The sequence below is a fragment of the Monodon monoceros genome, unplaced genomic scaffold (assembly GCF_005190385.1).
Source record: "Monodon monoceros isolate NGI ecotype Baffin Bay Population unplaced genomic scaffold, NGI_Narwhal_1 Super_Scaffold_15, whole genome shotgun sequence".
Classification (NCBI taxonomy): Eukaryota; Metazoa; Chordata; class Mammalia; order Artiodactyla; family Monodontidae; genus Monodon; species Monodon monoceros.
In genome coordinates this window covers 28,764,780-28,791,772 of record NW_021703771.1, presented here as the reverse complement: position 1 = coordinate 28,791,772, position 26,993 = coordinate 28,764,780, and the positions used below count along the sequence as shown (strand labels likewise).

The 26,993-nt window shown below is 39.7% G+C and overlaps 1 protein-coding gene across 7 annotated transcripts in view; it reads right to left on the bottom strand.

The window, feature by feature from the left end:
* Positions 1-26,993, bottom strand: part of KLHL32 (kelch like family member 32) — a 233,436-nt gene that overhangs the window by 27,343 nt on the left and 179,100 nt on the right. For all 7 annotated transcript variants that reach the window (XM_029224082.1, XM_029224080.1, XM_029224077.1 and 4 more), the window contains one exon: positions 709-767. In XM_029224082.1, the coding sequence (XP_029079915.1) occupies positions 709-767 (59 nt within the window). The remainder of the gene's footprint in view (positions 1-708; positions 768-26,993) is intronic.

The window sequence follows — 26,993 nt, the reverse complement described above, 5'->3', positions numbered from 1 at the left end:
ACCAAAATCATAGAAATGACAAAATTCAGCAGACATGTGCCACAGTTACAGATACTTTGGTAGAAGGAAAAGAGAATAAAAATAGTTCTTTTGGGGAAAGAAAAGTCATTAAGTGTGCATGAAAAGTGGATAGAAGGGACAGCCACCATCAAAATGCTCCCAGTGCACGCCCAGCTCTTAGATGAAAAGCATGCGCCAACTCTTCAGATACTTCTCCTTCAGATCTGTCCTACACACTGTCCTGGGATACGTTGACTACACAGAGTTAAATAAAAGTTATCACTTTATTTGGAAATAAGGAAACCATAAGCACGTTCCCCTCCTAGAATGACAGGCCTTCTAAAAGGATGTGGCAACAGGACAATCCAATTCCTTTCTCAGGATGCCTCAATGATGAAGAGCCACTTGAGATACATGGTAATAAGGGCATTTAACTCATCAATATATTTTCCCTTCTTCCTACATTATGCAAAACTCTGAAAAAGTTGAGCATTGAGTATAGCATAAAACGACAAGAGCTGAAATTCTGTGTTTTCTGAGAAAAAAAAAGGCAACCAAAAAGCAGTTTAACCAGATGCTTCCTTTTCTCTATGTAAGTTTAAGTTGCATGTGTGTGTATAGACTTTGCATTCCAACTCCTAATTACTGTAGCAATCTTTAAAAATTCATTTTAATTAAGGTAATGAGCTTTTCTTATATGAGTCTTACCTGGTTAGGTTCATATACCATTAGTCTGTTCTGATATTGTGCCGTGTTAGTTACTCCACCTGTAATGGATTAACACGTGTTAGGCTTTCATGAATAAGAAATGGGATATTCCAACATGAGAATGAGATACAATTAAAGGAAAATTAGCTACTGCTGAGGGTCTGTTTGTATACCCTCGTGGTGAACCCACGACATAATTAAGAAGCTTATTGTTGAAGCAGTTGCATTTTCAAGAAACATTTCAGAAGCGATCCAGCTGAGAGCAAGCAACAAGTATGCTGAGATTTCCATGAGGCCCCCAATTTTGTCAAGCTGCTCTGCATGGCCAGAATGAAGGGCAAAGTATGGTGAGGGAGTGGGAGCAATCATAGCGCACTTAGACGAATCTCTGTACAGTTTATGCCGGGGCAGAGTTACATGGAAAAGTCTTGTCCTTAGCTACCTTGGTAATTTTACAGCTCTAGTCTTATGTGCACTAACATAGTGATATCTTGATGTCTCTTTGGAAGACCCATATCTAAGAAAAGATATTACTTATCAAAAGAGATCTAGAGCCAGTGCTGTCCAACAGAATATAATAAGAACCGCAAACAGGAGTTACATATGCCATTTTAAACTTCCCAGTGGTCACATTAAAAAGTAGTGCTCCCAGGCTTCCCTAGTGGCGCAGTGGTTGAGAGTCCACCTGCCGATGCAGGGGACACAGGTTCATGCCCCGGTCCGGGAAGATCCCACATGCCGCGGAGCGGCTGGGCCCGTGAGCCATGGCCGCTGAGCCTGCACGTCCGGAGCCTGTGCTCCGCAATGGGAGAGGCCACAACAGTGAGAGGCCCGCGTACCGCAAAAAAAAAAAAAAAAAACAGTAGTGCTCCCTTATCTGTGGACGACACATTCCAAGGCCTGCAGTAGACGCCTTAAAGTGTGGATAGTACCAAACGATATATATTTTTTGTGTTTTCCTATACATATATACCTATGGTAAAGTTTAATGTATAAATTAGGCACAGTTAGAGATTAACAACAATAACTAATAATGAATTTGAACAATTATAACCATGTACTCTAACAGAAGTTATGTAAATGTGGTCTCTCTCTCAAAATACCTTACTGTATTGTACTCCTCCTTCTTCTGGTGATGATGTAGATGATAACCTACTTGATGAGATGAAGTGAGGGGAATGACATAAGCATTGTGACATATCACCAGGCGACTACTGACCTTCTGACAGTACGTCAGAGGGAGGATCATCTGCTTCAGGTGACCCTGGGTCATGGAGCCATGATGATGTCAATGGTTAAATGTCAAAAGCAGACCATGTCAATGGCTGGGGATCTGAAGCACGATGGAGTAGAATGGCACGAGATTTCATCATGCTATTCAGGACAGTGCACAATTTAAAACTTCCGAACTGTTTACTTAGGGAATTTTCCATTTAATATTTTCAGACCGTGTTTGATTGTGGGTAACTGAAACTACAGAAAGCAAAACTGCAGATAAGGGTGAACTGCTGTGTAGCCAAAATATTACCATTTCACATAAAATTAATAAAAACTTATTGAGGTATTTTATATTCTTTTTTCCATACTGAGTCCTCAAAGTCCTGTGCATTTTTGACACAGAACAAGTCAATCCAGATTAGCCACATTTCAAGTGCTCAATAAGGTAATGAGCTTTTCTTATATGAGTCTTACCTGGCTACCAGCTACCATACTGGACAGCGCAGATAACAGCTGCTGTTATCCTCAACTTTTTTGAAGCCCTCTTGACAACAGCTTAGATCCAAAAGACTTGAGACCTTCTGCTAGATCAAGAACCACTAAAATCCTATCACAATTCTAGCTAAGATTCTCCCATTTGTCCTCATACTTCTTTTCACGTTTGGGGTGTACACTGAGACCTGTAAAACCCAGAAATTATTGACTCCACTTTAATTTTTACGACCAAATGGAAAAACTATAAAACAACACATAAAAGAGCACAGTGAGAAAATAACACTAGTCGACATTAAATATTAGGTAGTAAAATAACAGAAATATGAGAACCCCCCAAGAAAATCTATCTTTAGAAATATTGCCCTATACAGAGTTCTAGATGCTAGCATAAAATGAATAACATTCTTATTTTAATAAGTATCACAAAGGAGCAACTCATTTTGCAATAAAGATCTAAAATTGAGCCAAACTATAAGTTTCATAGGGAAATTTTTTGATTTTAAAAAATGTGTACTGGGGCAGGATCAAGAAAGAAGAGTAGGAAGATCCTGAGCTTACCTCCTCCCACAAACACACCAAAACAGTAACTACAAATCTCTGAGAATGACCTGAAGACTAGCAGAACAGATTTTCTGCAACTAAGGATATTGAGATGAGAAGTAGGGACACAGATGTAGCCTAGTCAGAACCCACACACTGGGTACAGCAACCACAAGCGGGAGGAATATCACAACCACAGTGGTGGTCGCCCCTGATGAGCAAGGAGTCTGAGCCCCACATTGGGATTCCCAGCCCAGAGGACCTGCACCAGGAAACAAGCCCCAATAATGTGCAGCTTTGAAAAAGAGTGAGGATTATATTCAGGAGAACCAGAGGGATGTGGGAAACCAAGACTCCTCTTGAAGGGCTTGGACACAAACTCACTCACTCCAAGTCCCAGTGCAAAGGCAGCAGCTTGAAAAGTACCTGGGTCATATGAGAAGGAGATTCACTGACTAATTTTAGGGCATGTGCCAAAGGAGCAACAATCTGGTGGAACTTTCTCTAGGGACAGAAGTGCTGGCAGGCATCTTTTTACTTTCCTTCCACCTAGCTGGCCCAGCACAGGTGGGCACCATTTTTGTCACGCTCAGTCAACCTAGCTAACACCATCCACCCTGCCCCAGCATCCCTTGAGGATCAGCCCTGCCCAACCGGCCTGTCTCAGCTGGCCCCTCCAAAGCAGCTCCTGCCTCACCCTATCAAGTGAGCTGCTCCAGCCAGCACTGACCGGTGTCTCACCAAGGTATTGCCACACTGGAGACCAGTCCCATAAACAGTGCACCTGTAACAGTCATGGCCAGGCCTTGCAGCCTCTCATGCTGGGGGCCAGCCCCACCCACCAGCACACCTGCACCAATCACAGCCCAAACAAAACAGGAAGGCACAGCTATCCCACACAGGGGAAACCCCTAGAGTTCCTGGCTCAGGTAAGCAGGGGAGATTGCACCACTGGGCCCCATAGGACACCTACATAAGGCCACTCTTTCAAATGGAGAGACCTAGCTGATATACCTAATACAAAGAAACAACCACAGAGAGTTAGGCAAAACGAAGAGACCTTCCAAACAAAAGAACAAGACAAATCCTCAGATAAACAACTAAACAATATGGAGATAAGCAAATTACCAGATAAAGAGTTCAAAGGAATAGCCAAAATGATGCTCACCAAACTGAGGAGAAGAATGGAGGAACACAATGAGAACTTTCAACAAAGAGAAAATGTAAAACAGAACCAATCAGAACTGAAGAATACAATAACTGAAATGAAAAATACACCAGAGGGAACCAACAGCAGATGCAGAAGAATGGATCAACCATCTGGAAGACAGGGTAGTGGAAATCATCCAATGAGAACACCAAAAAGAAAAAAGAGTTTAAAAAAATGCGGATAGTTTAAGGGACCTCTGGAACAACATCAAGCTTACTAAAATTTGCAACAAAGGGGTCCCAGAAGGAGAAAAGAGAGAAATGGGGACAGGAAACCTATTTGACGAAATAATGGTTAAAAAAACTTCCCTAACCTGATGAAGGAAACAGACATCCAAGTCCATGAAGCACAGAGTCCCAAACAAGATGAAACCAAAGAGACCCACACCAAGACACATTACAATTAAAATATCAAAAGTTAAAGATAAAGAGAAGATATTAAAAGCATCAAGAGAAAAACAACTAGTTACTTACAAGGGAACCCCCATAAGATAATGAGCTGAGTTTTCAGCAGAAAATTTATAGTCCAGAAGGAACTGGCACAATATATTCAAAGTACTGAAAGGAAAAAAACTTACAACCAAGAAGACACTAACTGGCAAGTTTCTCTTTCAGAATTGAAGTAGTATCTTTCAGAACTGAAGAGTTTACTACACAAATAAAAGCTAAAGGAGGGCTTGCCTGGTGGCGCAGTGGTTGAGAGTCCGCCTACCAATGCAGGGGACACGGGTTCGTGCCCCAGTCCGGGAAGATCCCACATGCCGCAGAGCGGCTGGGCCCGTGAGCCATGGCCACTGAGCCTGCACGTCCAGAGCCTGTGCTCCACAGCAGGAGAGGCCACAACAGTGAGAGGCCCGCATACCACAAAAAAAAAAAAAGCTGAAGTAGTTCATCACCACTAAACCAACATTACAAGAAATGTTAAGGGAATTTCTTCAAGCAAAAAAGAAAAGGCCATAACTAGAAACAAGAAAATTAGCAAAGAAAAAAATCTCACTGGTAAAAGCAAACATACAGTAAAGGTGGATAAGAACCACCTACAAAGCTAGTATGAAGGTTAAAATACAAAAGTAGTAAAATCATCTATATCTAAAATAATTAAGTGATACACAAAATAAAAAGATGTAAAAGATAACATCAAAAACATAAAATGTGGAGGGTGGACAAAAATGCAGTGCTTTTAGAATGCACTCTAACTTAAGTGACCATTAATTTAAAATAAACAGCTATAAACGTAGACTGTTACTATAGGAACCTCATGGTAACCAAAAACCAAAAACCTATAACAAATACACAAAAAATAAAAAGAAAGGAAAGCAAACATATTACTAGAGAAAGTCACAAGGGAAGAGAACAAGAGAAGAAGAAAGAAGAGGGAAGAACTATAAAAACAACCAGAAAAAAATTAGCAAAATAGCAATAAGTGCATACCTATCAATAATCACTTCAAATGTAAATAGACTAAGTGATCCAATCAAAAGACAGGGTAGCTGAATGGATAAAAAAAAACAAGATACACACACACACACACACACACACACACTACCTATAGGAGAATCACTCCAGATCTAAACACAAACACAGACTAAAAGTGAAGGGATGGAATAACATACTCCATGTAAATGGAAATGAAAAGAAAATTGGGATAGCAATACTTATATCATACAAAATAGACTTTAAAACAAAGACTGCAACAAGAGACAAAAAAGGTGTTATGTAATAATAAAGGCATCAATCCAACAAGAGCATATGACACATAAATATATATGCACCCAACATAGGAGCACCTAAATACATAAAGCAAATATTAACATACATGAAGGAGATATTGACAGTAATACAATAGTAGGGGACTTTAACACCCCACTTGCATCAATGGATAGATGATCTAGACAGAAAATCAGTAAGGAAATATTGCCCTTAAACGACACATTAGGCCATACAGCCTTAATAGATATACAGAACCTTTCATCCAAAACCAGCAGAATACAGATTCTTTTCAAGGGCACATGGATCATTCTTCAGGATAAATCACGTTAGTCCACAAAAAAGTCTCAATAAATTTAAGGAGATTGAAATCATTATCAAGCTACTTTTCTGACCACAACAGTATGAAACTAGAAATCAATTATAAGAAGAAAACTGGAAAAAACACAAACACGCAATAGATGAAGAAAAAGAATTTGACAAAATTCAACATTGACTTATGTTAAACACTCTCACAACAGAGTGGGTATAGAGGGAACATACTTCACCGTAAAAAGGACCACATATGACAAACCCACAGCTAACATAATACTCCAAGGTAAAAAGCTGAAATATTTTCCTCTGAGATCAGGGAAAAGATAAGGATGCCCACTCTTGCCACTGTTATTCAACACAGTAGTAGAAATCCTAGCGCTAGCAATGAGAGAGAGAGAGAGAGAGAGAGGAGGCATTCAAATTGGAAAGGAATAGGTAAAACGGTCACTATTTGCAGATGACACGATACTTATATACAGAAAATCTTAAAGGCTCCAACCAAAAGACTATTAGAACTAATAAATGACTTCAGTAAATTTGCAGGATACAAAATTCACATACATAAATCTTCTGCATCTATGTACACTAATAACAAACTATCAGAAAAAGAAATTAAGAAAATCCCATTTTCAACTGCATCAAAAAGAATAAAATACTTAGGAATAAATTTAACCAAGGAGGAAAACACCTGTACTTCTGATAACTATAAGATACTGATGAAAGAAAATGAAGATAACACAAATAAATGGAAAGACATACCATAGTTACTCATGGATAAGAAGAATTAATATTGTTAAAATGTCCATACTACCCAAAGCAATCTACAAATTCAATGCAATCCCTATCAAAATACCAATGGCGACTCCCTCTTGCGAGAGCACCAGAATCACAACTAACTGCTGAACAATCATCGACAGGAAGACACTGGAACTCACCAAAAAAGATACCCCACATCCAAAGACAAAGGAGAAGCTGCAATGAGACAGTAGGAGGGGCATAATCACAATAATATCATATCCCATAAATGCTGGGTGGGTGACTCACAAACTGGAGAACACTTATACCACAGAAGTCCACCCACTGGAGTGAAGGTTCTGAGCCCCATATCAGGCTTTCCAACCTGGGGGTCCAGGAATGGGAGGAGGAACTGCAAGAGAATCAGACTTTGAAAGCTAGCGGGATTTGATTGCAGGACTAAGACAGGACTGCGGTAAACAAAGATTCCACTCTTGGAGGGCACACACAAAGTAGTGTGTACATCAGGACCCAGGGGAAGTAGCAGTGACCCCACAGGAGACTGAACCAGACTTACCTGCTAGTTTTGGAGGGTATCCTGCAGAGGCGGGGGGTGGCTGTGTCTGACTGGGGACAAGGACACTGGCAGCAGAAGTTCTGGGAAGTACTCTTTGGCGTGAGCCCTCCCAGATTCCACCATTAGCCCCAACAAAGATCTGGGTAGTCTCCAGTGCTGGGTCACCTCAAGCCAAACAACCAGGAAGGAGGGAAGCCCATCAGCAAACAAGCGGATTAAAGTTTTACTGAGCTCTGCCCACCAGAGCAACAGCCAGCTCTACCTCCCACCAGTCCCTCCCATCAGGAAGCTTGCACAAGCCTCTTAGATAGCCTCATCCACCAGAGGGCAGACAGCAGAAGCAAGACGAACTACAATTCTGCAGCCTGGGGAAGGAAAAGCACATTCACAGAAAGATAGACAAAATGAAAAGGCAGAGGGCTATGTACCAGATAAGGAACAAGATAAAACCCCAAAAAAACAACTAAATGAAGTGGAAATAGGCAACCTTCCAGAAAAAGAATTCAGAATAATGACAGTGAAGTGATTCAGGACCTAGGAAAAAGAATGGAGGCAAAGATCAGGAAGATGCAGGAAATGTTTAACAAAGACCTAGAAGAATTAAAGAACAAACACCTAGAAGAATTAAAGAACAAACAAACAGAGATGAACAAAACAATAACTGAAATGAAAAATACACTAGAAGGAATCAATAGCAGAATAACTGAGGCAGAACAACAGATAAGTGACCTGGAAGACAGAATGGTGGAATTCACTGCCACGGAACAGAATAAAGAAAAAAGAATGAAATGAAATGAAGACAGCCTAAGAGACCTCTGGGACATTAAACGCAACAACATTTGCCTTATAAGGGGTCCCAGAAGGAGAAGAGAGAAAGGACCCGAGAAAATATTTGAAGAGATTATAGTCAAAAACTTCCCTAACATGAGAAAGGAAGTAGCCACCCAAGTCCAGGAAGCACAGAGAGTCCCAGGCAGGATAAACCCAAGGAGAAACACGCTGAGACACACAGTAACCAAACTGACAAAAATTAAAGACAAAGAAAAATTATTGAAAGCAACAAGGGAAAAATGACAAATTATATACAAGGGAACTCCCATAAGGTTAACAGCTGATTTCTCAGGAGAAACTCTACAAGCCAGAAGGCAGTTGCACGATATATTTAAAGTGATGAAAGGGAAGAACCTACAGCCAAGATTACCCTACCCGGCAAGGATCACATTCAAATTCTAGAGAGAAATCAAAAGCTTTACAGACAAGCAAAAGCCAAGAGAATTCAGCACCACCAAACCAGCTCTACAACAAAGGCTAAAGGAACTTCTCTAAGTGGGTAACACGAGAGAAGAAAAGGACCTACAAAAACAAACCCAAAACAATTAAGAAAATGCTAAAAGGAACATACATATCGATAATTACCTTAAACGTGAATGGATTAAATGCTCCAACCAAAAGACACAGGCTCACTGAATGGATACAAAAACAAGACCCATATATATGCTGTCTACAAGAGACCCACTTCAGACCTAGGGACACATACAGACTGAAAGTGGGGGGATGGAAAAAGATATTCCATGCAAATGGAAATCAAAAGAAAGCTGGAGTAGCAATACTCAAATCACATAAAATAGACTTTAAAATAAAGAATGTTACAAGAGACAAGGAAGGACACTACATAATGATCAAACAATCAATCCAAGAAGAAGATATAACAATTATACATATATATGCACACAACATAGGAGCACCTCAATACATAAGGCAACTGCTAACAGCTATAAAAGAGGAAATTGACAGTAACTCAGTCATAGTGGGGGACTTTAACACCTCACTTACACCAATGGACAGATCATCCAGACAGAAAATTAATAAGGAAACACAAGCTTTAAATGATACAATACACCAGATAGATCTAATTGACATTTATAAGACATTTCATCCAGAAACAGCAGATTACACTATCCTCTCAAATGCACATGGAACATTCTCCATTATAGATTACATCTTGGGTCACAAATCAAGACGCGGTAAACTTAAGAAAATTGAGATCATATCAAGCATCTTCTCGGACCACAACCCTATAAGATTAGAAATCAATTACAGGGAAAAAAACATAAAAACACAAACACCTGGAGGCTAAACAATACATTACTAAATAACCAAGAGATCAATGAAGAAATCAAAGAGGAAATCAAAAAATAACTAGAGACAAATTATGATGAAAACAGGATGATCCAAAACCTATGGGATGCAGCAAAAGCAGTTCTAAGAGTGAAGTTTATAGCAATACAAGCCTACCTCAAGAAACAAGAAAAATCTCAAACAATCTAACCTTACAACACCCAAAGGAACTAGAGAAAGAAGAACAAACAAAACTCAAAATTACTAGAAGGAAAGAAATCATAAAGATCAGAGCAGAAATAAATGAAATAGAAACAAAGAAAACAATAGCAAAGGTCAAGAAAACTAAAAGTTGGTTCTTTAAGAAGATAAACAAAATTGATAAACCTTTAGCCAGACTCATCAAGAAAAAGAGGGAGAGGACTCAAATCAATAAAATTAGAATGAAAAAGGAGCAGTTACAATGGACACCGCAGAAATACAAAGCATCCTACGACACTACTACAAGCAACTCTGTGCCAATAAAATGGACAACCTGGAAGAAATGGACAAATTCTTAGAAAGGCATGACCTTCCAAGACTGAACCAGGAAGAAGTAGAAAATATGAACAGACCAATCACAACTAATGAAATTGAAACTGTGATTAAATATCTTCCAACAAACAAAAGTCCAGGACCAGATGGCTTCATAGGTGAATTCTATCAAACATTTAGAGAAGAGCTAACACCCATCCTCAAACTCTTCCAAAAATTTTCAGAGGAAGGAACACTCCTCTGCAAACTTCTTCTGAGGCCACCATCACCCTGATACCAAAACCAGACAAAGATACTACAAAAAAAGAAAATTACAGACCAATATCACTGATGAATATAGATGCAAAAATCCTCAACAAAATACTAGCAAACAGAATCCAACAACACAGTAAAAGGATAATACACCATGATCAAGTGGGATTTATCCCAGGGATACAAGGATTCTTCAATATATGCAAATCAATCAATGTGATACACCATATCAGAAACTGAAGAATAAAAACAATATGATCATCTCAATAGATGCAGAAAAAAGCTTTTGACAAAATTCATCCCCCATTTGTGATAAAGGAAACTCTACAGAAAGTGGGCATAGAGGGAACCTACCTCAACATAATAAAGGCCATATATGACAAACCCACAGCAAACATCACTCTCAATGGTGAAAAACTGAAAGCATTTCCTCTAAGATCAAGACAAGGATGTCCACTCTCGCCACTATTATTCAACATAGTTTTGGAAGCCCTAGCCATGGCAATCAGAGAAGAAAAACAAATAAAAGGAATACAAATTGGAAAAGAAGAAGTAAAACTATCACTATTTGCAGATGACATGATACTGTACATAGAGAATCCTAAAGATGCCACGAGAAAACTACTAGAGCTAATCAATGAATTTGGTAAAGTTGCAGGATACAAAATTAATGCACAGAAATCTCTTGCATTCCTATACACTAAAAACAAAAGATCAGAAAGTGAAATTCAGGAAACAATCCCATTCACCATTGCAACAAAAAGAATAAAATACCTAGGAATAAACCCTCCTAAGGAGGTAAAAGACCTGTACTCAGAAAACTATACGACACTGATGAAGGAAATCAAAAATGACACAAACAGATGGAGAGATATATACCATGTGTTTGGATTGGAAGAATCAATACTGTGAAAATGACTATACTACCCAAAGCAATCTACAGATTCAATGCAAACCCTATCGAATTACCAGTGGCATTTTTTACAGAAGTAGAACAAAAAATCTTAAAATTTGTATGGAGACACAGAAGACCCTGAATAGCCAAAGCAGTCTTTTTTTAAAAAAAAATAAATTTATTTATTTTGGGCTGTGTTGGGTATTTGTTGCTGTGCACGGGCTCTTCTCTAGTTGTGGCGAGTCGGGGGGTCTACTCTTCATTGCGGTGCACAGGTTTCTCATTGCGGTGGCTTCTCTTGTTGTGGAGCCTGTAGCTCTAGGTGTGCAGTCTTCAGTAGCTGGGGCTCACAGGCTCCAGAGTGCAGGTTCAGTAGTTGTGGTGCACAGGCTTAGTTGCTCCATGGCATGTGGGATCTTTCCAGACCAGGGCCCGAACCCATGTCCCCTGCATTGGCAGGCAGATTCTCAACCACTGCGCCATCAGGGAAGCCCATCCAAAGCAGTCTTGAGGGAAGAAAACAGAGCTGGAGGAATCAGACTCCCTGACTTCAGACCATACTACAAAGCTACAGTAATCAAGACAATATGGTACTTGCACGAAAACAGAAATATAGATCAATGGAACAGAATAGAAAACCCAGAGATAAACCCATGCACCTATGGTCAAGTAATCTATGACAGGAGGCACAGGATATACAATGGAGAAAAGACAGTCTCTTCAATAAGTGGTGCTGGGAAAACTGGACAGCTACATATAAAAGAATGAAATGAGAACATTCCCAAACAGTGTACACAAAAATAAACTCAAAATGGATTAGAAACCTAAATGTAAGACCAGACACTATAAAACTCTTAGAGGAAAACATATGCAGAACACTCTTTGACATAAATCACATCAAGATCTTTTTTGATCCACCTCCTAGAGTAACGGAAATAAAAACAAAATTAAACAAATGGGACCTAATGAAACTTAAAAGCTTTTGCAAAGCAAAGGAAACTACAAACAAGACTAAAAGACAACCCTCAGAATGAGAGAAAATATTTGCAAATGAATCAAAGGACAAAGGATTAATCTCCAAAATATATATACAGCTCAATATTAAAAAAACAAATAACCCAATAAAAAAATGGGCAGAAGACCTAATCAGACATTTTTCTAAAGAAGACATACAGATGGCCAAGAAGCACATGAAAAGCTGCTCAGCATCACTAATTATTAGAGAAATGCAAATCAAAACCACAATGAGGTATCAACTCACACCAGTTAGAATAGGCATCATCAGAAAATCTACAAACAACAAATGGTGGAGAGGGTGTGGAGAAAAGGAACCCTCTTGCACTTTTGGTGGGAATGTAAATTGATACAGCCACTGTGGAGAACAGTATGGAGGTTCCTTAAAAACTAAAAATAGAATTACCATATGACCCAGCAATCCCACTACTGGGCATATACCCAGAGAAAACCATAATTCAAAAAGACACATGCACCCCAATGTTCATTGCAGCACTATTTACAATAGCTAGGTCATGGAAGCAACCTAAATGCCCTTCAACAGACGAATGGATAAATAAGATGTGGTACATATATACAATGAGATATTACTCAGCCATAAAAAGGAACGAAACTGGGTCATTTGTACAGATGTGGAAAGATCTAGAAACTGTCATACAGAGTGAAGTAAGTCAGAAAGAGAAAAACAAATATCGTATATTAACGCATATATGTGGAACCTAGAAAAATGGTACAGATGAACCAGTTTGCAGGACAGAAACAGAGACACAGATGTAGAGAACAAACGTATAGACACCAAGCGGGGAAAGTGGTGGTGGGGGTGGGGGTGTGATGAATTGGGAGATTGGGATTGACATGTATACACTAATATGTATAAAATGGATAACTAATAAGGACCTGCTGTATAAAAAAATAAATAAAATAAAATTCAAAAGAAAGAAAGAAAAAGAAACAAAATACCAATGGCAGTTTTTATAGAACTGGAATAAATAATCCTAAAATTTATAACAAACCACAAAAGACCCCAAATAACCAAAGCAATCTTAAGAAAGAAGAACAAAGCTGGAGGTATCACACTCCCTAATTTCAAACTGTACTACACAGCTATAGTTATCAAAACTGTATGGCACTGGCATAAAAACAGACACATAGATCAATGGAACAAAATAGAGAGCCCAGAAAGAAAGCCATGCTTCTTTTGTCAATTAATCTATCAAAAAGAAGCTAGAAATATACTTTGGGTAAAACAGAGTCTCATTGATAAATGGTGTTGGTAAAATTGGACAGGTACATGCAAAAGAACAAAACTAGACCACTTTCTTACGCCATACACAAAAGTAAATGCAAAGTGGATTAAAGGCTTAAATGTAAGACCTGAATCCATAAAAAACTCCTAGAAGAAAACATAGGCAATACACTCTTTGATATCACTCTTAGCAATATTTTTGAATTTGCCTCTTCAGTCAACGTAAACAAAAGCAAAAAAAAACAAATGGGACTATATCAAACTAAAAAGCTTTTTCACAGCAAGGGAAATCATCAACAAAACAAAAAGGCAGCCTCCTGAATGGAAGAAGATATTTGCAAATGATATATCCCATAAGGGGTTAACATGCAAAATATATAAATAACTCACACAACTTAATATCAAAAAATAGACAATCTGATTGAAAAATGAGCAGACGACCTGAACAGATATTTTTCTAAGGAAGAAGTACAGATGGCCAACAGACACACGAAAAGATGCTCAACATCACTAATCAACAGGGAAATGAATCAAAACCACCTCACACATGTCAAAATGGCTATTACCAAAAAGACAAGAAATGACAAGTGTTTTCAAGGATGTAGAAAAAGGGGACTTTTGTGCACTGTTGGTGGGAATTTAGGTTGTTGCAGCCACTGTGGAGAACAGTATGGAAATTCCTCAATAAATTAAAAACAGAACTACCTTATCATCCAGCAATTCCATTTCTGGGTATTTATCCAAAGAAAACAAAAACACTAATTCAAAAAGACATATGCACCCCTATGTTTATGTTCATTGCAGCATTATTTACAACAGCCAACATATGGAAGAAACCTAAGTGTCCACTGATGGATGAATGAATAAGGAAGATGTGATATATGTAATGGAATATTACTCAGCCATAAAAAAAGAATGAAATCCTTATATTTGTGACAACACAGTTGGATCTAGAGGGTATTATGCTAAGGAAAATAGACCAAGAAAGACAAATACTATGATTTCACTTATATGTAGAATCTAAAAAACAAATCAAACGAACAAACAAAACAAAACAAACAGATTCATAGGTACAGAGAACTGGTAGTCACCAGAGGGAAAAGGGGTGAAGGATTGGGTGAAATAGGTGAAGGGGATTAAGAGGTACAAAATTCCAGTTATAAAATAAATAAGTCATGGGGATGTAATGTACAGTATAGGGAATACAGCCAACAATACTGCAATAACTTTGTATGGTGACAGTTACTAAACTTACCATGGTGCTCATGGTAATGTATATAAATGTTGAATCAATATGTTGTAAAACCTGAAATTACCATAGTATTATATGTCAAATGTACTTCAACTAGAAAATTAAAATTAAAAATAACTTTAAAATATGTACTATTATAATATTGACCAAGGTGGCCTTAACATTCCTCTCAGCTTAACTGAACTTTAGACAGGCTTCTTCCTGTCTCTGGCCCCTGACCTCCCTTTACTTACAGCATTTATTTTTAAAAAACTTGCAAATTCTTTCTCTCTGCCTCTTTGAGATATAAATCATTTAAGAAGCTTCTTGCAAGTTTTACAACCCAGGAATATCTTCCTCAAAGACCTGGGAGCCATGCCATTGAGATGTTATCATCAAGGAAGAGAATGCTCCTATCTCCCAGTTTCTGTGGAGGCTAGGAGCCTAACTTCGATGGGTACAAATCAGCAAACACAAATGGCCTAACCACAGAGAAAAACATTTACAAACTTAGGGTAACTGAATGTGCTCAACGCATCACACTGATCAACCTTCTTCCAAAAGTACTTCAGTATATTTCTACCAGCTCACCCCAGTGCTTAAAAACCCTATTGTTTTTCAGAGGAGTTGATTTCAAACTGCATTCTTGTCTCTCTCCCCTAGTGCAATAGTCTTGAATAAAGTCTTCCTTGTCTGTTTAACTGTGTCCACTATAATATTTGCTTTGGCCGTTCAAATACTTTGAATGGATCACTACTATCAACTCCATGGCCAGAAGTCAAGTCAACCAGACCCCGGAGAATTAGTGCATCAACTTAACTAAAGTGTGATAATCAATCAGTACTAATGGATACATAAAGGAGAGGGACTCTGTCCAGGCCAATCATTACTCTCTCATTCAATCCCAGTAAGGAGAGTATATCTTTCATGTAATTGACCATAGCTATTATTAACTGGAAGGCTTTTTTTTTTTTTTTAAAGTTCTCTCTGAAGCTTGCAACCGCTTTCAAGATCAAGGAAAGTTTTGTCTGCAGAAGAAATCCACAAAGAACAGAGGGAAATGAGCTTCCTGCCCTCAAATAAAGTCTTCTCTGGATTTCTCACTAAATGTCTCATTTTTAAAGATGAAACCAAAGAAAAGGATAATACACTTAAGAAAGCTGAGGCTGAAATGCCTACATAGAGTCAAAATGTATGTCAAAATAAATACAGAGGTATGTTTGCTTCCCCCCAACCTTCTTGTTTTTAAATCTAATTAAAAATGGAATGTCCAATAATTCTTTCTTAGCATAACTATGGAAGAATAATCAAAGCTATTGAAACCTCACAAGTTTTCAGGGCTAAAATGACTGCCAAGTGCTTTTGATCCGGGCCATAACCACCAGATTAATGTCCAGCTCGCCTATAATCATTTCTCCAAATGAGAGGGAACAGAGGTGAACTCCCCCCATTATTTCAAAACTTTGACAGTTTCTCTACTTGTTTTAGAAATATGGGACAGAATTAATATCTACTGCAATGAACTATCTGTTTGTGACACTATTTGAAGATACTCTGCCCATTATAGATCAAATGTATAATCAATGGGTTAGAATGCAGCTATCGCATCCTTTCTCCCAAGCACGGCACACCATTTATCTTCATGCTTTTCAGAATTACTATTTACTGTCTTCCACAGATGCATTTATAATATAGTTTTTTTCCCCCCTTAATCTGCACTCAGTAATTAGATTTCTTACCCTTACATACAAATTTTCACTCACATGACAATATTTAGAAATGAGATATTGGGTTACTAGTTGGGGGTAAAAATAAAAGTCCTAGTTAGTTATTTGGTTGATTACTTCTAGAATGTTAAACCGCAGGAGGTGCCTAAAAAACCAAGTGCTGTAACTTTTGCCAAGTCAGGATTGCAAGGGAAAACCTTAAGAATTGGTTCTATTGCTTTCCCCCTTTGAAATAATTTACAAATGAGCATATAAATAAACATTTCTTCTCAGTACAAAAGATAAATTTTAAAAAAAGCATCCACGTTTGCTGCCCACATTTCTCTAGCAATGTTACCCATTTTCAGAGCTTTATCATTACATTCCCTTCACATAACACTCTTTACTTTTAGATTAATCTTCTGAAATGAGATGCTAAGGATTTGCATACAGATTTGACTATACAAAAATAGATATGGAATTAATAATAGTCTCTATATGTTTTAATTTATCCTAGACTGAAGTACCCTTGCCTGCAGCAGTATTCCTGGCTTTGAAAGTCATCAAGCTGATTTGTCTGCTCTGGGTTATGATGCCACATGCTGCTATACTGCCCCCTGCAATCAAAGCACTTGAGAAGACAGATTCCATGCCTTCCTCTATCGAGTATATTTTATAGATTGGCAGTTTTGATCTCCCTCCCCCACCCCAGGGGGGATAATCTGCATCTTAACAGCTTTCTATAGATACATCTGTCATTAAATATGCCATCTCATATCAGCATCCGTTTTTAAAGCCAAGTTTTCCCTAACTTTGAAGTGCCACAGTCAAAGTTAAGACTTTTCAGCCAAAATTGAAAATGAACAATCCTGTCTTATACTTCTGAACTGTGACTTAGAGATATACGGCAGGTTCCCCCAAAGTCAAATAAGTCTTTAAAAACTGCCAGAAGGAATGAAAAGTTACCACCATGCTACCAGCAGGGAGAAATGCTTTCTATCATCAAGACAAGAGTAAAGCATTTTTCTTAAGCTTCCCTGTTCAACTCCCCACAAAACACTGTGACAAATGGATGAGTGCATGCCAGGGAGAAGATGACAGGTGACTGTGAAACAAACAACCTCTGTCTCCACTACTGAGAGGTCACCAACTCCTAAACTCGTTGTGTTCAAAAGCAACAACTAGCCAATGCTGACAGTGTCCATAAAATAGTGTTTAGAAAAACAGCTCTCAATATTCGTTGGCCAGGGTAGGTCAAGTCTGGTGGCTCTGCTAATTTTTCTTTTTTTTTCAGGGATAGAAACACCTCTGTTGATAAATACAGAGTCCTACACTAAACTCTTTAGTAGAAAAGAGTGGTACCTAATGCAGTGCTAGTACCCTTACTGGAACAGAGCAGGATGCAAAGAACTGAACGTGTCCATGCTCTTAGGGAAGATGCTCCAGGCTGGAATTCTGTGAGCCAGCTCAGGATTGTGGCAAACTATCTCTGCAGCTCTCTTGGAGGCCTGCAGTGCCAGCTTCACACTAGTCTAGGGGGTGCATTTCAGCAGAAGGTGTGCCATCAGCCTCCACCCCCAGCTCCTTTATGACTCTATCCTTGGGGGAGCCATTTAACAGCCAAGTTCATGTCCTCACATGCAAAATGGAGACAGTGAGACCTCTCTCATAGGTTTCAGGTGAACAAGAGTACTCGGTAAAGAGGCCATCCATACGGGAAGTTTACTACAATGGTGTAGCAGTGGGGCTTCCCTGGTGGCGCAGTGGTTAAGAATCCACCTGCCAATGCAGGGGACAGGGGTTTGACCCCTGGCCTGGGAGGATCCCTCATGCTGCGGAGCAACGAATCCCGTGCGCCACAACTACTGAACCTGTGCTCTAGAGCCCGCGAGCCACAACTACTGAGCCCGCGTGCCACAACTACTGAAGCCCATGCTCCTAGAGCCTGTGCTCCACAACAAGAGAAGCCACCGCAATGAGAAGACTGCGCACCGCAACGAAGAGTAGCCCCCGCTCGCCGCAACTAGAGAAAGCCCGCACGCAGCAACGAAGACCCAATGCAGGAAAAATAAATGAATAAATTTATAAAAAATAAAATACTGTAGTAGTTTGTTTATAAAAATTTCTTGCTATTTTCACAAATGAGTATGTATGGAATATTGAAAAAATAAGTATGAAATAATGAACGAATTTTGTAGTCTGAAATAGATTCCTTATAGTTCTTTTTTCTAATAACCACAATTACTGGCTGGTTTATAAAGTATCAAAGACTTTTTCCTTCTTTAATAGTTTAAGCATCTCCTCTGTAAATTTGCTCCAATTCTCAAAAGACTAAAAACTTTACACTCATAGTCTAATTATCAAAAGCAGTAGGTGTGAGTTCATATGGGTCATTTTTTAAGAGAGCCAAACTCATGAATATTCCTTGATAAAAGGGACACCATGAGAATATTTACAATGAATGCAAAAATAAACTTTTCATTTTTTTTTTTTTTTTTTGCGGTACGCGGGCCTCTCACTGTTGTGGCCTCTCCCGCTGCGGAGCACAGGCTCCGGACACGCAGGCTCAGCGGCCATGGCTCACGGGCCTAGCTGCTCCGCGGCTCATTATCTATTTTTACATGATATTAGACCGTCCATATTTTGGGAGTGTTAATAATGCTCCATAAACAATTAAAGCCAAGAATCTTTCTACTAAATTAGCATCTTGAATAGAAGCATACTTAATCCAGGCATTAAATTAAAACTAGTATCCATATTATTTCTGTCACACTTGAGGAAACCACGCAAATGGGTGGGTTATTAATATATTCAAAAGCCGCAAAGGAAGTCTCCAATTTACAAAATATCTATAAAGAAAAGGTTGATGCACTTGAAAATATAAATTATATTTATATCACCTAGAGTGAACAAATATAAACTTGTAATCCAAAATATGTAAAGTATGCACCATGTGTTATTTTAAATAAGTGAATAATAAATGATGGTAAAATCTACCACAATGCAGATGTGAGCTGACCTTTAAAATCTCAATAAAATTTGCTCTAACTCCAATTCTTCATGCTGTAGAAAGATGAAATCCTGCCTCCAAAGATTTCTGCACGCTCCTAGCAGGGTTAAGTTCTCAAGGTCCCCTCTGCCTGTCTCTAGTGTCCTGGGTTTGCTGTGTTCTTACTGAATCTTTTTCCTCTTTCCTGCCATCAACCAAATTCTTCAGCCATTCCCCATTTCCATAAAGTAGCTTTAATCTTCTTCTCTCCTCTTGGGAATAAAGAAAATGACATATTTCTCATATTCTTAGATAGAGCAACTCAGCTGACTCTTTTTTCTACCTTCTTTTTCTAGATTCATCTAGACAGCCACAAATGGATCATATAAACAAAGACTGTAATCACCATGAGAGGAATTTTAGAGCCAATGGGTGTTTTTTTAACTACTTAAACTACCAATTTTAAAGGCCACTAGACTACTATATTTTAATATGCAATCCTTTCAGAAAACAATGTTCTCATCTAAACCAATGTACTTTAGAGTACCTCCTCCATATTATCACTGTTTCTGTATGCATTTTAACTTTATATTATTGTTTATGTTTTAGAAACTAAACTATAGAAACACAAAAAGGAAGACATTATATAGCTCAGCTCTGTGCCCGAAGAAAGATGGTCAGTTAAGCAATTAAAGACAATCAAATGATCACTGATACTACACAAATCTCCAGGTATGATTACTCTTCTATGTATCATTTACTTTCAGTCATGCCATTTGGAAGTTCTTTTTACAACGTAAGCACCTGTTTTGAGACCTTTGTTGTAACTGGTTTGTGAGGTTTTGTGGAAAAAGTATGGTTTTCAAACACCAGAGACACAGAGATCAAATTCCAGCTTTGTCAAATACTTGCTGTGTGATCCAGAAAAATCATTTCACCTCTTTAAGCCTCATCTCTTGAGGAGCAGTGTGAGGGGAAACCAAGTGCTACTTTGGAATAAAGGGAAGTCAGTTTACGATGAAAGCTTTGATAATTATTTTGGAGAATACAGGTGATCCAACTGCTTTCTTCAAACCACTGAGCTCTTTTAAAAGGATTGTAGAATGGTTCATTTCTGTTTGGCTTCCATTTCAGTACAATACTATAATGGTTTTGTTTTCATCTCTTTCAGATGGAGAGTAGTAAAGGCTGGGGCAGAAGTGAAAACAGAGAAGAAAAGGTAACTCCTGTGGCCAGCTGGTTGCTGGGATCTGAAGCAACAAAGATTTCACTCTTAGTGGAATTCCAGTCCACTAGGAAGTTTTAAGTGGAATGTCAAGCTATGAAGCCCGAACCCTCTCCCAGGGGCAACAAACAGACCCTCTCTGGTACCTGCTCCCATAACACGACACACTTATTTCTCCCTCAAGCAAACCTTAAGCCCTTGACCCTCACCTAACTGGGATCCCAGCATGCTGAACTCTTCCAGTAGGATCCTCTGGGCTCTTCCCAGCCTAAAAACCTTCCATTGTGAGTGAATCCAAGGATTTTCCCTCTCCAGTTCTCTGCTGAGCACCACCAAAAAACAGAACAGAAATTTGCAAACTGGGATACCATAATTTTGTGGTTTCCAACTGAGTGTGGGCTCTGACACAATTTTTTTAAACATGTCAGTTCCCTGTGTTTTCTCTCAGCAGCTCCTCAGCCCCTCTACCTGGTTCTGACACGGCACGATCTCCACAGACAACCCTGCCCCTCCCTTGACTCCATGGCAAGGACCCTCTGCAGGTCTCTGCCCCTCCTCTCTGAGCTTACCTAGGTCCACATCCAGCATTGCCTCCTGCCCTGGAGCTGAAGGGGTCTCTCCTCTTCCTGTCCAAGACTGAACCCCTCCCAAACTCCCTCTGGCCTCTTCGGGACCCTGTGTCTGTGGTCAATATTGTTGTGCCCCAGACTTATCCTCATTCTTGGTACCTAGGAGCTGCTCTCAGCATTTACCAACCAGAGGACGCCCCTACTCCCTTCACTTCAAATTCACTCTCTCCTTCCCCTTAGCTATAGATGTGCTTAATGCGCTCACATCCTCAAAAAAAGTTCCCTCCTTGGACCCTGGATTTCCTCCTTAGCTACTCTCTCTTCTCTCAGCCAAACTTCCTTCTTTTTCTTTCCTTCCATCTTTCCTCCTTTTTTCTTCCTAAAGCCAAAATCTTATTTATTAATTTATAATGAAAAATACGGGAACTTCCCAGGCGGTCCAGTGATTAAGACTCTGCGCTCCCAACACAGGGAGCGTGGATTCGATCCCTGGTCGGGGAACTAAAATCCCACATGCTGTGCGGCATGGCCAGGAAATAAATTAATTAATAAATTAATTAATTTTTTAAAAAGAAAAAGAAAAATATGGCTGTCACCCGGACTGAAGAATGTGTACCTAGAAACAGCACAGTCTCTCCCTGTCGGCCAGAGCACAATAATCGGAAAGTTGCTGGGTAAGCTCAGGTTCAGGGAGCCAAGTTTAGATGAAATCCCAGCTTTGTGCAAAGGTGGCCTATGTACCTGCAGCTGTTACTTCCTCAGTCTCCACCCACACCTTCAACCACTGCATTCTAGCTTCCACCTTCTTCCGCTCTCCAAAAACCGCTTTCACTGAAATTACCAAGCAGTCCCTGACTGAAACTGCAGAAGAGGCATTCTGGACTTAGATGTCCCCACAGTACTGGACGCGTCTCACGCACCTTTCGGCTTTGGCTTTGGTTTCTACACCACGCCTCCTCCTCTGGCCTTGCCCATCGCACATTCTCAGCTCCTTCCTTAGCTCCCCCTCTTCTGCACCCTCCTGGCTAGTGTTTCCCCACCTTCTGACCCTTTGCACACCACCTCTGGCCCCTCTGTGTCCTCATACTCTCCACCGCCTTCTCATCGCACCTGATTTGCTGCCAGAAACTCCTCACGTCCATTTGTTCTGAGAAACAGGAGGCAAGGTTCTATCTCTGAGTTTGAGGAGAGTGAGGGCATTACAGCTGGTGAAGGAGAGTGGGTGAGACCCTAGTGGCAGGATGTAGAGAGGGTTTGGGGGCTGAGTGGATATATGTGCCAAGCCCCCTGTCAGCTGGCCTCCTCCCACTGGACTCAGCTGCCCGGGTACAGGCACAAAGCAGACCATTGGGTTTGCCCAACAGTGTGTGCCTGCCAGAGGGCAAGAGAGTTATTGAAACGGCTGCACCATGAAGCCCAAGCCGAGCACAGGGAGGGGTAAATGGGCAAGTGAGGCCAAGGGAGGCTGAAGGTGCCAGAAACTTCTGTGAAGCCTCTCGTGCCCCCGCACTGATTACTTCCTGCTTCGCACTACTTCTGTACCTTGTAAAGCTGTCTATCATCACACCCACACACACCACACACTTTACTGTAATCATCCATTTAAAAACCGTGAGCCCGGACTTCCCTGGTGGCGCAGTGGTTAAGAATCTGCCTGCCAATGCAGGGGACACGGGTTCAAGCCCTGGTCCGGGAAGATCCCACACGTTGTGGAGCAACTAAGCCCGTGCGCCACAACTACTGAGCCTGCGCTCTAGAGCCCACGTGCCACAACTACTGAGCCTGCGAGCCACAACTACTGAAGCCTGCATGCCTAGAGCCCGTGCTCTGCAGCAAGATAAGCCACCGCAACAAGAAGCCCACGCACCGTGACGAAGAGTAGCCCCTGCTAGCTGCAACTAGAGAAAGTCCACGTGCAGCAACGAAGACCCAACACAGCCATAAATAAATAAATATATATATATATTTTTAAAAACACAAAAAACTATAAGCCCCGGCGTGGGACCTGTCTTTGTGGCTCCCGCACTAGCCTGGAAAAAGACTCAGGGAGGTGAGGAAAGTTGCTCAGCATCTCCTGGTTGGTCAAAGTGGAGCCAATTTCACACTTGCATGTGCCCTCAATCTGTGACCTCAGAGCACCACAGTCAGCCTCTGCCATGCCCCCATTAGTTCCTAATATGTTGTATACAATTTTTTAAGATGCAAGTAAAATGATATTTGCACAGTAAAGTTACAGCTATGGCATTTTTAAAATGTTAATGATGCTTTATACTGTTCTAATTGTAAAGTCCCTTTAGTAGGTTTGAATAAATTAAAGTTACTTAAAATGGGGCAACGCAAACTTCATCTAAATTTAATCAAGATGAAAATAAATATATTTTCTAGGGAGTTAAAGAAGCCCTAACAAATGTTATTTCATTAGTGAAATACCTGAAAACCTCTTTTTTTTTGCGGTACGCGGGCCTCTCACTGCTGTGGCCTCTCCCGTTGCGGAGCACAGGCTCCGGACGCGCAGGCTCAGCGGCCATGGCTCACGGGCCCAGCCGCTCCGCGGCATGTGGGATCTTCCCGGACCGGGGCACGAACCCACGTCCCCTGCATCGGCAGGCGGACTCTCAACCACTGCGCCACCAGGGAAGCCCCTGAAAAACTCTTTGATTGTCAGCTCCTAGAGGGCAGGAAGTGTGTTTGCTGAATTATTCTTATTTATCTATGAACCAGCACTGACTTTAATAAAGATGTACCATTCACCAAGAGAATCAAGAAAACACTAAGTGCCACTTTTCAGGAAATGCAGTACCATTTGTCTTATTATTGCAGTTTTAAAGCACTGATTTTGTAGTTAGTTTCCCATTATCCTGCTGCCATTTGACAAAAATGAAAAGGTAAGTTATTCTGCAAGATGAGCTCAGGATTCATTTTCACTCACAAAAAAAGGACCTTTTTAGTACACAAACAATATCTTACAATGGAGAGCATACCTTTCAAAGCACAACGGCAGGATATTTAATGCTTATTTTACTTCAGTATTGTGAATTTCAAGTAGAAACGATGTGGAGCATTTGTGAATTGGGTCACGATGTCAAATGCTAGAGGAGCCTGTAAAATCTGACTATCTCTAACATCTTAAATTACATGCTAATGGGCATATCTACACAGCCTAGTTTTCTGAATTCATCTTTGCCTGTCTCTTTTTTAAAACCACGGACAGGTTTCCAGGTATCCTGACCCTAGAATGAACAGAGATGGGGAGAGGGTATGTATAGAGAGGGAGCACACTGGAAATATCGAGTCCCTAAAGAAACATTCATTTTGTGTTCTGTGGAACAGAAATAAGCTCCCAAAATCTACATCCTATAATCCTTACTACCTTCACCTCAGGCAAAGCTTACAAAATACCAGAAGGATGCCAATGACCCAATCCCCCATCAATTAAACTGGAAATATTTAATTATTTGGTAAAGAATAAGGAATAGCCTCAAACATTTTCATCTGCTCCAAAAAAAATCAGGGTAACACTTCTAAATCAGAGATAGTCAGGGTGAAATATACCTGTCTTTTTTTTTTAAGGAGCCCATAGCAACCCCTCCCTATCCCTGGTTAGATTCACAATTGATTTATTGTAAGCTGAGCCTGAGGAAAGAGGCAGACGACTGAAGGTATTAGAAATGTCACTGGTGATTTCCTCTTCTTTCCAATTAAAGGTATTGTACTGTACACAGGGAAGTGAGTTTTTCATCTCAAGTACACAGTAGGGAGAAACAAACCTGAGAAAATTGTGATTGTTTTCATTAAGTATGGTTAACCCAGGCAGCATATATTAGTGCAAAAGAAGAACAAAGGAAATGTATTTCCTTTCATAGTAGGGGAAAAACAAAGTGATATAGCAGTATGGACTGTAATAAGTTGATACATTTAATACAACGGAAAAGGAAACATACAGACCCATATGGAAAGAGAAGTCAGTTTGATACCAGGTTGATAGATCTAGCCAGGCTAACATAAGTTTCAGTGCTTTCTTAAGGCCTCACTAAAGAAGGTATTAAGTAGTTGTATTTTGAAGACTATGCAAGGGAAACTCCAGCACTCTTTTTAAAAGCTAGTTTTATAGCCCAAAAATAAAAGTAAGGAAGGAATAATTATTAAACTAATTATGAGAAACATATACAAAATTTAGAAAATGCAATGCAAAATTTAGGAGTGCAGTACCTTAGCAATATATATGAAAACTAAATGAGTCAAAGGAAGGGATGTAAGTTGGAATAAAATATAAATTATACTGATTTCATAAATCCATCACTGTTTTGTTATCTAAGTCAAGTACAGATCTGTTCCTTCTAATAGCAAGGATTTATTTGCAGCCAAGTTTAAGGTTTCTTCAACAAATCTAACAGGATACAGTCCTGGTGGCTTTTTTCTTAAATACTGAAATATATACTTAAAGAAAAAGGAATAAGTCACCAGATAAATGAGGTCTTTATCTAAATATATCTACATATACTAACATACACACTCATATCTAATGTTTGTTTGGTATACAGGACCAGTAATTGTTGGATACACCTCATTTATCCTCTTTCTTGGTCCCAATCTTAACTTCATTCATTAATTACTGAGCACTTAAACCCAGACATGAGCTAGGTTTCTTCAATAAAAATCAGTGAATTGCCAATAATTGAGGCACTGCCCAGAGCAGCCAAGACTACAGCTGTGTCCCTGGTTATTGAGGAGAGCAGAAGGAAACATGGGCAGAGTCCAGTGAATTTACTTTAAGTGCAAGGGGGAATTTTGTCAGAGCAGATGTTAAACTAGAGAAGATTATTCAAGGAAGCTTAGAAGTCTTCATAAGTATACTTAAAAGTGATTGTTTCTTCTGAGTACAAACATCTCAAAGTTACTCTTAGTAATTAAGTTGTTTGATTTTTCTATTCCTCTTTGTCCTTGACATAGAAATTCAGCGAGATCCATCTGGGTCACAAAATGAGTATCCTCCAGCTGAGAGAAGATGCAACTTTCTTCCCTAATAGGCAAACCTTTCAAAGGAGGACATTTGAGGACTTTCCAATAATAGGATTGGAAACCCAAGGTGATAATGTGATGTCAATAACACATGCCTCACAGGCTCCTTCTGTGCCAGTGAAAAGTCAGCCATGAGGGGTTGGAAGAAAAGCATGTGGGTGTGAGTGAAACAAGATTGGCAACGAGTAGATAACTGCTGAAGCTGGGTTATGGGCACATGGGATTCATTATACTAGTCTCTCTCCTTTTTTCATAATCAAAAGGCTTCAAACAAAACCAAAGACAAAAAAAGTAAACTAAAATAATCAGAACCCCCAAATAATCAGGAAGAATGGGAGAGTAAATAGGAATAAAGGATTGGGATGGCATGAGTAACTACAATTCGCAGATAACAGAAAAACATTATTTTAGCCAATAACTTAAATCCCTTCCCTCAATGCACAGCATGGCTCCTACCTGGATCTATTCCCATTGCTTTACTCATCCAAATGGATTAACTGTGTTTTTACTTTGCCTGCCCTGTCTTTGATAGACTGGCGCCTAGTCAGGCAGCCCAGGGTGAAAGGAAAAGCCAAGGACCTGGATAAACCACAAGGTGTGCAATACAGTCCATGAATGTCAAAAACTGACAATCTAAACAATAGAAGGTTTGGTAGAAAAAGAGATGTGATTGGCCATTCATTTCCATCTT